At 40.4% G+C, this 16,891-nt stretch overlaps 1 protein-coding gene across 1 annotated transcript in view; it reads left to right on the top strand.

Moving 5' to 3' along the window:
• CFAP54 (cilia and flagella associated protein 54) overlaps window positions 1–16,646 on the top strand; it is a 309,373-nt gene extending 292,727 nt beyond the window's left edge. Inside the window, exon 68 of the mRNA XM_046012575.1 lies at window positions 16,527–16,646. Within this exon, the coding sequence (XP_045868531.1) occupies window positions 16,527–16,646 (120 nt within the window). The remainder of the gene's footprint in view (window positions 1–16,526) is intronic.
• The last annotated feature ends 245 nt before the right edge of the window (window positions 16,647–16,891 follow it).

Below are 16,891 nucleotides of genomic sequence, written 5' to 3'. Positions count from 1 at the left end.
AAATGTCTGTGAAATGAACGAATGCTCTTGATGCATCGTCCAGAGATCCCCCTGGGTTGCAGTTCTAGTCCAGACATTACCCGTGACTCTGGGCTCATCATCTCCATGCATTTGAATAGTAAACATCTGGCAACAGCATCCTCTTTGCCAGCCATTGGACTGGACATTGGGATACAGAAGAAACAGCTGGAGCCCCTGTCTTTGGTTTGGTGGGGGAGACAGACAAATACAGAAGTAATTACAGTACAGGGTAGCACAGAGGCCTGGGGGCCAGACACCCCTCCTCAGTAATAATCTCAGTTAATATTCTTCTATTATCTTGACATAATTGTGAAGGTGAGAAATTCCCTGTGATATCCTTTAAGAAGGGCTCAATAATTCCCTACAAGAAATCAAGTTAGTAGAAGCTCCTGTGGCCGATGGTTCGGAGTTTTAATTACTTTGGAAAATGATTGGAAGGCAGTAGAGAATCCTTAGGTAGATATAAACATGATCAAGGGTGCCCATGAAAGCCTTTTCCTCTGACTAGGAAGACCTTTGAAAGACGAGGCAGAAAACTCAAGCCCTAGGTTCAGTGGTAAAGTCATGATTTATGGCTTTATTCATGGGGATGGAAAGAACGGAACAAATCCCCAAAGCCCTGGAGACAGAAATGAAGATAGAAGTTTAAAAAAAAAAAAAAAAAAGAACAAGCCAACGTGAGCTCAGCTGCAAGCTGCAGCTGGGTGCATGGCACCGTGCTGGCCCCAAAGGAGGAATCCCAGGTGAGAGAGACAGAGTCCTTGCCCTGAAGACCATCTAGAGAGGAGGGATGGGGCTAATGCTGAACGAAGATGATGGTCGTGGTTTTAAAATGGGTAATTGTTTCGCATAAAAGTGGGAAGAAAGAGATTAACAGAGGTTAAAAGAACTGCCCCAAGTCACACAGCTAGTAACTGTCCCAGAGAGGACTGGCAGACTCCAGAGCCTGGGCTCTAGCCATGATCATCACACTGAAGCCAGCAGTGTCCCCCCCTTTTCAGTCTGGGCCCTCTTGGTCATCAGGGGGAGGGGCTGGACTGAGCCATAGGTGGCTGAGGGAGAATGAGTGAGTGTTTGTTAGTGGACAAGCTTGGGATCCAAACTGCCTGGCTCCGAATCCCAGCCCAGCCCTGATGTTGCTAGTTGTGTGACCTTGGGTGGGTGGGTTATCCTCCATGCTTTCGTTTCTCTATTTGTAGGATGGGAATAAAGATTGTACCTAGCTCCAGGCACCTGGGTGGCTCAGTTGGTTGAGCTTTCCACTCTTGGCCTCAGCTCAGGTCTCGATCTCAGGGTTGTGAGTTCAGGCCGGGAGTTGGTCTCTGCACTGGGTGTGGAGCCTACTTTAAAAAAAAAAAAAATAGTGCCTAGCTGATGGGTTTTTTATGTGGATTAAGTGAGTTAACCCACATAAACTCTTAGAATAGTGCCTGGCACCATCCTAAGCAAAACATTATGATCATCTCAGAGCCATGTGAATTCCCTTGGAGTTAGGCCCTTGTAAGCAGAGGAGTGGCTGTAGTAGAAAACATATGTAGCATAAAGCATCTGAGTGCTTCCCGAAGGAGAGGCTACAGGAATTCCAGTGCTAGGAATGACTGCTTGCATCACTTTTAGCCACGTGCATGTCCCATTTTCCTCTGTTCCAGTTACTATTATTATATAACAAAGCACCCCAAACTTAGTGGCATAAAATGACCCACATTTTAATAAATATTTGGAAAGGATCTGGCTTCATTCTATGGTATCTAGAGCATCAGCTGGGAAGACTCACACTTTGGGGATGATTCAGATTCTGGGGGCTGGAATCCCTGAAGGCTCAAAGGCTAGTTTGGTTTGATGCTTGATGCTGGCAGTTGACTTGGGGCTGAGGGCTGGGGACACAGAGTAGGCTGTGGGCCAGAACGTGACATGTGACCTCTGTGTGGCCAGTTGGGCTTCAGCACAGTATAGCATCTGGGTTTCAAGAATGAGCCTCCCAAGAGAACCAGGCAGAAGCTCTATCAGTGTTTCTGCCCCAGCTTTTTAAGCCACATAATGCCTTCTCCCTGTTAGTCCCAAATCCACCCAGGTTCAAGGCTGACCGTAGATTCACCTCTTGATGGGCAGTGTGTCAAGGTCAAACTGTAAGAAGGGCATGGGGTCGGGAGCTATTGTTGCAGCCATTTTGGGAAAATGCAATCTGCCCCAACATCCAGCAGAGCACTCCCAATTTGTTGGCTTCTTTCTACTCTCTGACCAGAGGCCGCTCTTGGCAAATGCTTAGGCAGCTTTTAAAATTAATTGGCAACTGTCCCCAAATATGCTCTGTAGCTGCCCAGAAGTTGCTGTGCATTTCTACAGAGAGGGTAGAAGATAAACCAGGTGGGTTTTCAAAGCACCCTTGGAAATGACCAAATGCAGCTTTTCTAGGTGGTGAATGGGGTTTCAGGTGTCCCTATTTATGTGGGACAGCTCCCACTTCACTTGTTTTTTAGGCTGTTAAATCTTAGACACTGAAGCCAAGCTATTTAATTTCCTTTGGCTAATTTTACTACATTACCCTATGCCTCTTGTTTTTTTTTTAACAAGACTTTCCAAATGGTGACAATAACCATATGGTCTTTTAAACTGTCATTTACAGCACTGGGCTTAAGGTTTCACATATTCTACAGTAGCTGTTTATTAAGTCTTTAAAAATTAATTTTACTAATAATTACACTTCTTTTGGTGGAGTTGAGAGTTGCAGATTTCCTTTTCTTTTTCTTCTTCTTCTTCTGCTTTTTTTTTTTTTTTTTTTCCATACAAGCCAAGAGCTGTCTGAATAGATTTTATGGGCATCTGAATTACATCTTTCTTCTCTGAGACATTATCATTCTGTCCTCAAGTGAAGAGTATCCTTTGTGTGTAAGTTCATGAGACATCCACTTAATATTCTTATATTCTTTTGAAGATAATACCGAATGACATCAGTTCCACACTGCTTTTAAAACATAGCCCTGACTTTGATTCCATCCTCTCACTGTTCACTTCTAGCTGTCAAATTTGGCTAAGGGAAAAAGAAAGCCCTTAAGAAAAGGCCAGGCTATTAATGTGCTCTTCAAAATGCTAAGAAAAGGCTAAGCTGTTTATAGCGTTTTCAAAATGCTCATCTCTCGGAGATTTGCCAGCAACAGTGTCAAGGTGAAATACGCTCCCGCTCATCATGGAACCAGAGTCTTTGTGCTCTCTGTGCTCAAAGGACTGGTCCTACTTTTGTGAGACGTGCAATTTGCTGGTATAATGATACTTGGATGTAATTTAAACCAAAATATAATCACGAACCTGATATTGTGTATTTACCTTCTAAGTGGCAAGCAGTGTGTATACTGCTGGATCAAGCAAGCCTGGCCTCATTCAGGATAAAACTGCATTTCTGAACCAAAGGGACGACTTCCTGAAGTTTAGTCACTTTGGGTATCTTCAAAGGAGGTGAAAGGCAGGGGTATAATGAGCAAATCTGTTTACTGCTTTCCATTTTGCTAAAAACAGAGGTAAACAGTTTCATTTACCTCATTCATTTTGCAGAACCTTTTGTCTTGATTAAAAAACTGTACCCTTAGCAATGAGATTATATTTCCGTTTTCAGAGATACTGACTTTTGCCTCATATAGCCGAGTCAACTGGTAAGCTTTGGAATTTCTCTGCACAAATGTTTTCATATTAAAATAAACCCACCAAGGAGGAGCAGGTGTAAATTTACCCATTTTCCTCCTTAATACTTAGGACAGTAGCCATTTGAGATTTTTGGTCTTATTTTGCCTGTATCTCAGGCAGCTAATGCCATTATGTTTTTTTTCTCAGCCACCTGCGAGAGCCCAGTAGGATAGGAAGACTGCTTGGTACAAGCTTTTGTCCACTTTTGCCCTGTGGACAAGTCATTAATCCTTAACGACCCCAGGGCTGTTAGACTCTGCTAAGGCGGATACGTTTGGAAGGAATGTATTTTAGTGATAAACACATGAGTTAATTCTTGGTTCCAAAATCTATTGATTGCATGACTATGAGCAAGTTACTTTACTTCGCAGCACTTCAGTTTCTTGTCTGTAGGTTCTCCTCATGGAGAATTACGTTCGAAAAAGCATTCAATGCATTTCGTGCCCGGACAGTCTAACGCCAGTGGTAAGCATTCGATACGTTGTGGTCATCTTTCTTTTTTCCTGCCTTAATGTGAAATGAATCTTTGTTCATCTGACCATTGGAAACTTCCTTCATTAGTGGCTTTCAGCCTATCTAAATATTTGCTAATTTTCAGAAGAGTAAATGGGCACTTAATAGATGTATTATTTTTTTCCGGCCATCCTTTTCTTTAATTAAACTTTTTGTTTTGAGATCATTATAGATTTACTTGCAATTATAAGAAATAATCTAGAGAGATCCTCTGTACCCTTCACCCAGTTGTCCCCAGTGGTAACATCTTGCAGAATGATAGGATATCATAACCAAGATGCTGACATTTATAGTCAGGATACAGAACAATTTTGTCACTACAAGGACCCCCACTGCTATTTCTGACCATTACTACTCTATTCTCCATGTCTATAATTTTGTCTTTTTAAGAATGTTATATAAAAGGAACCATTCACTATGTAACCCTTTGGGGGTTGTCATTTTTTTCACTCACTGTTAATTCCCCAGAGAGCTATTAGACTACACTTCTGGATGAGCAAAAAAATTCTTACGAACATTGGCACATTTTATTGTGGCCACAGAATTATCCATAGCCCGAAGTTCCTGATGCAGAACCTGGGACATAATGCCTCCAGATGTTCAGGGAAGCTCAGTGGTGAATTTCCACTCCACCTCCTTCCATCCTTCCTCCTTCTCCTGCCTGTTGTTTTCCTCTTGCCCCCTTCTTCTGCATACTCTTTTATTAATATTGACACACGAGGTTGATTGCTTAAGTTAGAAATTCTAAAAAGAATTCTAAAAAGAGTTCTGTGAAAGGATTTATGTGAAATTCCTTTGTAAATTGCAAAGTTTGTTAGACTTTCTCTCAGACATTGCCAGGCAGGCTGGCCATATTGTGAGAGTGGTTTGCAGGCAGCTTGCCGTGTTTGCTGAGCTGAATAAAGAAGTCAGTGCGAGCAGTTTTTCTTTCCAGGCCCGGCACGGGAGGTCTGCCCTCCAGTTTGCTGCTGCAAGTGGAAGCTATGAACAAAGCCTGTCAGGCTTTGGTTCTAAACAACAAAGCCCCATGAACAAAATACGAACTTCAGTTCATGTTCTTTGTTGAGACTTTGCTCTAAAAAAAGAGTCTCCTCCTGGGGTGTCTGGGTGGCTCAGTTGGTTAAGCTGTTAAGTGTCTGCCTTTGGCTCAGGTCATGATCCCGGGGTCCTGGGATGGAGCCCGGGGTCAGGCTCCTTGCTCAGTGGGGATCCTGCTTCTCCCTCTCCTTCTGACCCTTTACTCTCTCTCACGTTAAAAAAAAAAGGTTATGTTATTCACCATACAGTACATCATTAGTTTCTGATGTAGTGTTCCATGATTCATTGTAACATAATAAAAAAATTAGTTAAAAAAATCTAAAAAAATGAAAACAATTAAAAACAAAAAGAGCCTCTTGTATCTGTTTGCTGGACTATAAGCCCTATGATTCCTGTTGTAAAAAAAAATCAGGAAATGCCAAGTACTGTTTGAACTTTGGGGTTTTCACTTCTACATCCCTGGTCAAAAGCCGGTAGGCAGACTGGATACAGCCTTCAGGAGGGAGCGCAGCTTCATGTACTTACTTACAGCATTTCTTCCTCTAAGTTTGCTGCAGGGATTCAAAGTCCTGACCTTTAAGAGGAGTTAAACCCTCACTCTGATGGCAGCCACTTCCCTCTCCACCCCATATGATAAGGAGAGGACAAACTTGCCAGACTTGCCAGAGCATACACGTTCTAGACAGGATGGAGTGGCTTATGCTGTGCCCACAATCCCTAAATCTCCATGGCAATAAACGTTCTTTTCTTTCTTATGCAAAGTTCCATGAGGGTGGAACAAAGCTCCTTCTACTTATTAGCCATGCAGTCTGGACCTCATGGCCTCCAAGGTCACCCCTGCAGGAGAGGAGAGCTAGAGAACTTCACTGGATGCTTTTAAGTAGGGCCACCATGCACCTCAGTTTGCCTGCAACACTCATAACATATACCTGTTGATGTGGAAAGATGGTTAATATACTTTCCTTTTATTCTCAGAAAGTGTCCCAGTTTAGGCAATAAATTAGGATAACCATTTCCAAGAGCCAGCATGGAATGACTATCATAATTTCTGTTCATATTGTATTGGCTTCAACCTGCTGTGCAGGCACATAGAGAATTTTAGAGGGACAAGTATGTATTTTAGTGAACACTAATAACTTCTGACACAATAGGCTTTTTGCAGGAATGCCATGAATTTTATATATACATGTGTATGTGTATGTATATATATATATACATATATATATAATTTATTTTATTTTTTATTTTAATTCCAGTATAGATAACGTTCAGTGTTATATTAGTTCCAGATGTACAATATGGTAATTCAGCAACTCTATACAATATGCCGTGCTCATCATGATAAATGTACCCTTATTCTCCATCACCTATTTCACCCACCACCACCCCCACCTCCCTTCTGGTAACCCTCAGTTCTCTATAGTTGAGTCTGTTTCTTGGTTTCTCTCTCTTTTTCTCGTTCATTTGTTTTGTTTCTTAAATTCCACATATGAATGAAATCTGTCTTTCACTGACGGACTTACCTCACTTGGCATTATAGTTTCCAGCTCCATCCATGTTGTTGCAAATAATGCCATGAGTTTTTAAAGAGAAACAATGCAATAACTCCAGCTACCAAGACTCTGTTGAGCAGATAGGACATAAATATGATATTCTTATGAACTAAACCATATCATTTAATCGCCCATGTAGTAGGCTGAATTATGGCCCTCCCCCCAAAGATACCTACATCCTAATCCCTAGAACCTTACCAAGTATGATGAAAAGGGCTTTGCATATGTGATTAAGTTAACAGTATCGAGATTGGGGAGATTATTCTGGCTTATCCAGGTGGACCCTAAGTGTAGTCACAGTATCCTTATAAAAGGGGGGCAGAGGATATTTGACAACAACAGGAGAAGGCTGTGATGACGGAAGCAGACCCGGCGTGAATGCTGCAGGGGCTACAAATCAAAGGGAACAGGTGGCCTCTAGAAGCTACAAAGGGCAAAGATGCAGATTCTCCCTTTATGGCCCCCAGAAAGAACCAGCCCTGCTGACACCTTGATTTTCGCACAGGGAAACTAAATTCAGATTTTTTTTTATCTCCAGAACCGTAAGAGAACAGATTATGTTGTTGTAAGCCACTGGGTTTGTTGTCAGTTTGTCACAGCATCAATCAGGCATGAATATGTACAAACATTGTAAAGGTCAGCATGCGACCTTGGATTTCTGTTTCTAGCTATGGTAGATACTATTATTATTATTATCACTATTATTTAAGATTTTATTTATTTAATTGACAGACAACAAGGGAGGGAACACAAGCAGGGGGAGTGGGAGAGGGTGAGGAAGGCTCCCTACTGAGCAGGGAGCCTGATGAAGGGCTCAATCCCAGGACCCTGGGACCATGACCTGAGCCGAAGGCAGTCACTTAACTGACTGAGCGACCCAGGCAGCCCAAGGTAGCTACTATTATTATCCATATATAACATGTGAGAAATTTAAGTGACTTGCCCAGGTTCCCTCAGCTAGTTAGTGTTAGAAGATCTACACCCAGGCAGACTGGCTCCTCAGAACACATTCCTAATCACTCTGCCGTATGGCCTCTCCCTTGCTGCCCAACTGTCTTCTGAGGGTGGCCACCCCGGAAAGCCTCTCCTCCCTGCAGCCTCTTCTCCCTCTCCCACCTGACTGCAGTCTCCTGCTCCCTCCCTCTGTGGCACTCTGGACCATTTTCCAGCTTTGACTATTGGAACTTTTATGGAAGGTTCTAGGGCTTCTATGTGGAATTTCTCAAGTAAAGTTAAGCTTAGGTGAAATTGTTGAATGTCTTTTTATTTAAGATTATGGGAAGGTATTATCTGAGGGAAGAAGTTGTTTCTGAATCTTCTTCCCACTCTTGGTTTCCTGATTCTTCTCATATTTCAGAAGGGGGACTCTTCCTCAGGGTAATCAAATAAAGTGACTAATAGGAGTTATACTGGAAATGTATTAAGCTTGTTTTACTATGACCCAGAAAAGCAGCATCTGGAAATCTGATATATGAATTCTTACGTAGCTATTACTTCAAATCTCCCTTTGGGTTGTATCAGTTATGGTTTTTGCCATATTGCTAGTTGTTTAATGGTTCTATAGTTAATCACTGAATTAAATATTTGTGCCTGTCTTGGCCCTTCCCTGAACCACCCAGATCTCCCCTTCAGGACTGAAGAGCTCATTTTCCCAGCTCTGGGAAATATGCTAACAGCCTTCAGTTCTCAACCCTCTCCAGGAATTGTGCATGGGGAAAGGAGCTGGCCTCTCTCTTGGGGGAGGCCAGCATCTGATTACTGGTTGATATGGGGTACAAAGACCCTACCCACCTCCCACAGCTCTGAAGGGGCATCCCAGCTTCAGAACCCCTATGGTGTTGGCTGAGCCCTTCCCTGTGACTGCATTGCAGCCCATCTTCTTTCTCTGCTCAACTTGCTGTCTTTCCCTTCCCCATGGATGTTGATCCCAAGAGTGTTTCCTAATGACCTTCCTAGAAGCTGAGTTCCATCTCAGAATCTGAACCTCAGCACTGAATTAAAAAAATAAAAATAAAATCCCTGACTAGTGATGAATACATGAGTCCTCAATTATCCTTATTTTTGGTATTAGAAGAGTTCTAAAGGAACTAGGAAGAATACTCTGGATTGAAGTTTATTTTCCAATAGAGAAGTAAGGGGAAAACATCATACACATGTCACCCAGTCATGATTAAAACCGCATTCTACAATGTGACCGCATAGCTCAATCACATTTTATTTTGACCTCCATTTAACAGTTAATTTACAAATGAAATAAACTGTAAAACAAAGACTCAGAGCTCATTTGCAGACCTCAACAAATGCAGACTTCTTTTCTTAGAAGATGTATATTTTCAGAGTAGGAAAAGCAAAGACTCAGTAAAGCTTTAAAACTATCTTCCGAAAATAAAGGCAATGATGTAAAGTGATGTAATCGCCCATAAGTACCATATCAGAATTTATACTCTTACATTTCCACCGAGAATGAGAAACAGGCATTAGTTTTGTAACACACGGAATACAGGCATTTCTATTAAATCCTCTCTCCCAGAAACTTTCACTCTTCCCCCAAAGCCCTGATTATAAGCACTGAACCACTGGCCATAAACTTGCATCTAGCCTTTATGCCCCAAGCACTTCATTGTTGGTTGCATAACTCATCCTTCCTGTTCTGATTAGAGCTTTTGGTATTTTAAAGGAGATTTGCCCTGTTTGAGACCCTATATTAGTTCTTTATGTGGTGAAAAATACCTTCCTGGAGAGAGAGGGAGAGAGCAGCTCTCTTCCTGCACAATAGGATGTCACATTTCAAAGACTCTTTTCTCTGGGCCTTAGACTCTTGAGCAGTTTGAACAAACCTGATGTGCACAGCCTAAACTTTTACTTTTTTCTTAAGAATCTCTTTTGACCTTACAGGATTGTTTTCTTACATAGTTCCCTATAAAAAGCATATACCCGTCATGGAGATATCACTGCCAGCTCCATCACGTTCATCGAGGAGTGGCTCGGCTTGGCCTGGGAAGGGGCGTGAAGGGAGCTGGAATAGCTGCAAAGAGGAGAGGAGTGTAGGAGAAGGCCCCAAAGGCCCAAAGACACTCACTAGCTGAGCACCCCCCTAATTTACATAATACCAGATATGTCTGTTAGATGTTTTTTCCTGATACCAACAGATTCTGCAATTTGCTGATATCCTCTGGGCATCTTAGCATTCCATTCGGTTCTAACACTACTACCCAGAGTTAGCCTAGACTCCACAGATGAAAGGCTTAATCCAAGGCTGCCCGCACTTCCATGCCAGCGACCAGTGAAGTGCCCAGGCTATCCACACTTGTGCTCCGCAGACTACAAATTTGAGAGTTCCCTTGACACCCCCTCCCATTCGATAATTCATTAGAATGAGTCACAGAACTCAGGAAAGCACTTTGCTTGCAATTATTAGTTTATTACCAAGGATACAGTTGAGGAACAAATAGAAGAGATGGATAAGGACAAGTTATGGGAGGTGGAAAGGGGCAGAACTTCCATGCGCTCTTGGGGCTCCCCACCCTCCCAGCACATCAGTGTGTTCACCAACCAAGGAGTTCCTTGAAAGCTGTGGTTATGGGGTTTCTGTGAAGATTTCCTTACATGGCCCCGACTGATTCAATGGTTGGCTACTGTGATCAAATTCAATCTCCAGCCCTGCTTCTTTTCCCAGAGGTCAGGGCCTGGGGCTGAAAATTCCAACCCTCCAATCACATGGTTGGTTTTCCTGGTGACTACCTCCATCCTAAAGTTATCAGACCCCTTCCCTTCCATAGTTATCTTATTACCACGCAAAGGAAAATTCCCAGTGGTTTTATGAGCTTTATGCCAGAATCTGGGACAAAGACCAATTACTTATTTTTTATTATACCACAAGTGTAAACTATGAGCATATCCTAAAATTGATTTTTCAACATGCACCCGGTGGATGTAGTTCCCCTCAATATATCTTCCCTTAGAGAGGCATTCTCCATGTAGTCCAACACAGAGGCCATTATTCGAAACATTTTTGGCATCTACTTAGGTATAAGAAGAGAGACAGGGCCCCTAAATGTTGCTGAACTGTTTCTGGCCTGACTGAAACACTCAGTTTCCTACACATGTGGGCCAATGTGCCTGCACAAGAATTGTCCTTTATTAAAAGGAACTCTGTTCCAGAGCTCAAGGAAATGCCATGCACAGCCAAGGCTCAGTGGTCACACAGTGACCATAGCAGTAATGATGATGATGATTTAGGAAGAATCAATCCTATTTTTAAATAGTATAATATTTGAACCAATTCTCAGTACAAATGCTTTCTCTCCCATATCCCATCTTTAATTTCTAATTTTCTTGTTCTCTGCAAGATGTCTTTATTATAATGTTATTTCTTTAAAATTTAATTTTAAAAGATTTCTACCATCTTACCAGGATGACCTTTTGACCTCGTATTATGTTTAAAAAAGAATCCTTTTTCTGTCATATTTAAAGTTTTATTAACACAAGATTAAAGTGCTGGAAAAGATAATTGTGTTCTCAGCAAAGTGTGAAATTTCCTATGGTCTGGCAGAGTTGTATACGAGCCCTTCTCACCTTCTTAAGAGTTGGGTGCTCTATCTGTTAGATTGGGGAGATAATATCTATTCATGTTGGTGGTGGGTTTTTCTTGATTATATGAAGTACAGTGAAGCCAAATCTCTCTAGTTCCCTCTCATCTAGAACTCCAACCGCGGGGTCACCGGTCATTCATAATATTGATTCTTAAGTAAACTAGTATCGTATTATCCTTCCTACTTTGGAATGCATGTTTTTTCCGTCTGAAAAAAAACAACACAATAAATTATTAATTTCGAAGACTCAGGGGATGTGTTGAGATAGAACTATAACATGGTACAGAAACTTACATGTGAGAATGCTGTATGAAAACAGCATTTGTTTTCCTACTTTGAGGCTTTTAACCCCCCCCCCCCCCCATGGATCTGGTTCTCTGTGTTTGAAAGTTCTTGAAAGGAGGCAAAGTTAAATCCATCCATATCACAAAGCCCATAGTTTTTGAAAACCCACTTACCAGTTACAAGAGGAGGCAGGCATGATGGAGTAGTGGGAATTCGGCGTTCTCCCTCCCTTCTGGGTCATTAACATGTGGAATCAACAAAAAGGCAACTGACACTGTGCTGAGAGAGAAGCAAGAAGAGTCCTCAATGTAGGTGCTCAATAAAAACTCACTGGATTGAGAAAAACCGTAGATACTTTGAAGACTATATAATTTCTCTTTCAGTCAAGGAAAAGTTATTGGAGCAAAAGAACAGAAGTAATAAAATCTTTCATTATGATAGAATCTAGTTTCCATGCAGAAACTCATATAAAATATAACATTGGCAAATAACCTTTAACTCTCCAGTGACATTCAGAACTCCCCCAGACAAACTCAAGTCCTGGCAGTGAACCCCTTTGATGCACCCCAACTTGATTGTCTTTTTTCCTTTCCTCTTATTTCCAACTTCTATCCTTTCCAGGCAGAACTATCTCTGCTTCTCTAATATTGCCCCTTAAAGCATAACCTACTTGAATTAATTCAGTCTGCTTGCCTGCCAGGCTGTTTTCTTCCTTTCTCTCCACAGAGCCTTTCTTGAGCCACGAAAAGGAGCCAGGACTCCTTGGTACCTTATCCAGGACAATTCAGACTCAAAGCTACTTACAAAAGACATAAAAGACTCCCCCATGATTATAGGATTGCCAATCCTTTCTCTGTTGAATGGCAAAAAAGAAAAAGAAAGAAAAAAAAAAAGAAATTCAGTAATTTCACCTAAGTTTGACTTCACTTGAGAAATTCCATATGGAAGCCCTAGAACCTTCCATAAAATTTCTGAATATCAAAATGGGAAAAGCGTCCAGAGTGCCATAGAGCCTGTGGGAGGGAGCAAGAGACTGGAGTCAGGTGGGAGTGGGAGGAGAGGCTGCAGAGAGCAGGGGCTTTCCGGACTGGCTGTACATGGTTGTGGGGAAGCTCAGAGGACTGCTGGGCAGCAGGGGCGAGGCGGTACTCAGAGTGGTTAGGAACGTGTTCTGAGGAGCCAGGAGTATAGGTCCTGGCTCTGATATGTACTAGCCCAGGGAGTTTGGGTAAGTCACTGAAAGTCTCTGAGCCTCTGGGGTGCCTGGGTGGCCCAGTGGATTAAGCAACTAACTCTTGACTTTGGCTCAGGTCATGATCTCAGGGTCCAGAGATTGAGCCCCAGGTCAGGCTCTGCTCAACGGGGAGTCTGCTTGAGATTCTCTCCTCCCTCTGTTCCTCCTCATCCTCAAATAAATAAATCAATCTTTAAGCAAAAGCCTCTGAGGTTCATGGGTGTATTCACATTATAAAACACCATGCAGGATTACTTTAAAGATTTTTATTTATTTGTCAGAGAGTGAGCGAGTACAGGCAGACAGAGTGGCAGGCAGAAGCAGAGGAAGAAGCAGGCTCCCTGCGGAGCAAGGAGCCTGATGCGGGCTCAATACTAGGCGGCTGGTTTCATGACCTGAGCCAAAGGCAGCCGCTCAACCAACTGAGCTACCCAGGCATCCCAATGTGGACTTACTTTAAATGTCTAAGTATCAAGATTGAGCAGATACAAATCAAGAAACAAGTCTAAAGAAATACTTTACCTTTTAACTCTATCATTTTATTTGAAATCTTATGAATTCTGATTTGTAAGTCTCGAACTCTTTGGGAAAAAGATATAGCCCTGATTTCCTGACGCTCATTCAGATTCTCATAATGTTTATAGCATTGGTGTACTTTGGGTGTGAAATAAATTTCACATTTTCACCTAAATCAACATTTTTTAAAACTGGACTCCATGTTTTTGATGACAGCGGCTTTTTAACTTTACTGTTTAATAAAATAAAATTTCATAAATTACCTGGAACATGTTTAGGTGGTTACCTTCTATTCCTAATTTAAGTAGAAGTTTTAGCAGTAACAGGACTCTGTAACACTTCTAGGAATCAATATTACTTTGAAATTTTTAGCTATTGCAGTGAGGCAAAAGAATAAAATCAGTAACATAAATACTAAGAAAGAACAAAATTATATTTTTTTGTAAATGATACAATTGCAAAACCAAAGTGTAAGCATTTTAAAAATGATTAGATTAAGAGACTCTGATAAAGTGACTGATATAAAAATTAATAACTTTCTTTCTACTAAGAAAAACCATTTTTAAAAAAAGATTTTATTTTTAAGTAATCCCTATACCCAGCATGGGGCTCAAACTCACAATCGCGAGATCAAAACTCAGTATGCTTTACTAACTGAGCCAGCCAGGTGTCCCAAGGATAATCATTTTAAATAGAAATTTTAAAACTTTAAAACATTCAAAATAACAAAACTATAAAATGCTTAGGAATAAATTTAACAAAAATAGTAGAGGATGTAAGTAAAAAAAAAAAGAATTTTAGTAGTAGACACTTTTACAAGGCCATTTTTAAAATAAACCTTTCCCTTTTCCATGAGTTGAAAAGTCAATTAATCATATGTTTATGACATCCTGTCATCATTTCTAATTAATACTGCATGGGGATTTTCAGCCAGTGAAGTAAAGGAAGAAAACAGAAAGGTGTAAGTGTGCGAAAGGAAGGAATAAAATTCTTATTATTTATAGACATAGAAAATCCAAAGCAGTTTTCAGATACACTCTTAGAATGAGTAAATGAATTTAGCAAAGTTGCTACATGCATATGAATGTAAATGTAAACTTTATTTCTATACAGCAGGAAAAAATTATAAATGACAGATTTGAAAAGCTATCATTTACAATCATATCAGAAAATTTACACAGAAATGCAAAGGACCTGGAATAGCCAAAACCATCCAAAAAAAGAACAAAGCTAATGGAATTACACTTCTAGTTATTGAGTCTTATGAAAAAGCTGTAATAACAGTGTGGGATTGGAGTAAGTATAGACATAGACCAATGGAACAAAATATAGTCCAGAAAGAGATCCACGCATATTCAGTCCCGTGGTTTATGCCAGAGGTGACTTTGCAATGCAGTGAGGAAAGAAAGTCTTTTCAACAAATAGATCTGAGTCAACTGGTTATCCATACATCCATATATTTCCGGTTGAAATGTTAATTACTATAACTTATTTGGAAAGTAATCTGGCAAGAAACATTAAAATGTAAAATGTAAACACCCTTTGACTAAACCAAACCATCTTGGGGAATCAGCAGTACAGAAATAGAAGCATCTATACCCAAGGATGTATATGAATAAACAAACATGTACAAAAACTAGAAAGAACCTTTATGAGGAGTGATTGAACAACAGGACACAGCCATCTCACGCATTGTTACATAGCCATTAAGAAGAATGTGTTTGACAATGATAGTAATGCATACCCTTTGTTATGTGTTCATTGTGTGCCAGGCACCATTCTGGGTATTTTATATGTATAAACTCATTCCATCTTGTAACAACAATATGTTGTAATAACAATTATAATACAATATTATTTCTACTTTATGGATGGTGAGATTAAAATTCAAACAGATCAAATACTTTACTCAAGCTCACCTAGCTGGTATGTGGTGAGGTCCGAATTTGAACCAAAACAGTCTCACTCCGGAACACAGACTCTTAAACTCCATGTAGTTATTCTGCCTCCCGGAATTGATTAAAGAGGGATTTCCCATATTGGTAATTGAAAAAGCAAATAATGGAGACCTAGTTATCCTATTTCAAAGAAAGAAAGAAAAAAAACCCACATGAATATACATTCGTAAGAGAATTTTAAAAGTCTTGGAAAGATGCCCCTCAAACTGGTAATACTTACTACTTCAGGATTGAGTGAGAAAGGAGGACATTATATACATGTACATGTTTTTTCCACTTCTTTATTATGTTAAGTTATAGAAAGCACTGGAATACTTTTGTCCTATTTTAATCCAGTGAAATGAAGAAAAAGAAATAAAAATCAGCCTCCATGTTTAGGTTCCCTGTGTTTTCTTAAGAATAAAAGCTTCATTTAATAATTTGACAAGAAATTAATAAAACTTGTCTTCTAATTTATTACCAGAATTTAGGCCCACAAGCATCTCTAATCTGTTGTGGTCATTCTATGTGACATTTGCTCATTCATCTTCCAAAGTATCTAGATCTGCATAAAGTAGGTCCCCAGGAAACGTGAAAGCTCCTTCCTGTTTATTACCTCTCCTTCCTGCTTCCCTCTCAGTGAAATAACCATTGCTACGATCATAAAGGCATTCTTATTTTCCATCTTTCCTTCTGTTCAGGGGACTTTGACTGCACTAGTTCTCAGCATGGTAACCCGTTGCCTCTTTCAGAGAGTGAGCGAGCACCAAACATAACTTGCTTAACTGTGGCAAGACTGAAGCTCAAAGACAGGGGCATCTGTCAGCTGGGCAGCCTGTTATGGAAGAAAGCATTTTGTTAGGAATAGGGCCAAAGTCCTGCCATTAGAATCATATACAGTGATTATAGAGATGCAGATAGTTCATATTTCTAAAATATCTGCTGTCTTATAGGCTAATCTATGAATCCTAATAGGAGCGAGAATGACAAGTGTGACATTTCAGCCATGCAGAGATATGAAACTGTATTTTGCCTGAGGCAAGAGTTAAATATCTTTCATATAAAACCATTGTATGGAATTGGTATTTATATGTTTGAGAACTTTACTTCAGCCAACAGTTTGAAACGATGCATTTCATGAACACTTTCTGCTTTTTCTCAGGTCCCATTCGATATCTCGCTGCCATCCATATTCAATCTTGAGAGACTTTTTGACCTCGCGAACGGTTGTATTATATCAGGAGGAAGGCTTTTCAACTGGATGGTGTCCATCATTCCCTAATGTTCTTTACATAACTAACCTTATTAAGGATTTAACTGATGCTGTTTTTCTTGGTTTGAATACTTTTTGGTCTTCTTATAACAAGCAAAATAAAATGGTTTCTTAAGCTAAATTTCCTCAAAGATTATAGTTTTGAGTGATGTCTTAAATTGTATCTGAATTAAAGGACAATGCTGCCGCTTATTAAAACCGTCCTATAGAACTATTCATAGAAATACGTGTGTGTCCCGTGCAACTATTCCCAT

This window comes from Meles meles, chromosome 7, assembly GCF_922984935.1.
Source record: "Meles meles chromosome 7, mMelMel3.1 paternal haplotype, whole genome shotgun sequence".
Taxonomy (NCBI): Eukaryota; Metazoa; Chordata; class Mammalia; order Carnivora; family Mustelidae; genus Meles; species Meles meles.
The sequence above is the reverse complement of the archived record's forward strand: the minus strand, read 5'-3'. Positions and strand labels throughout refer to the sequence as shown.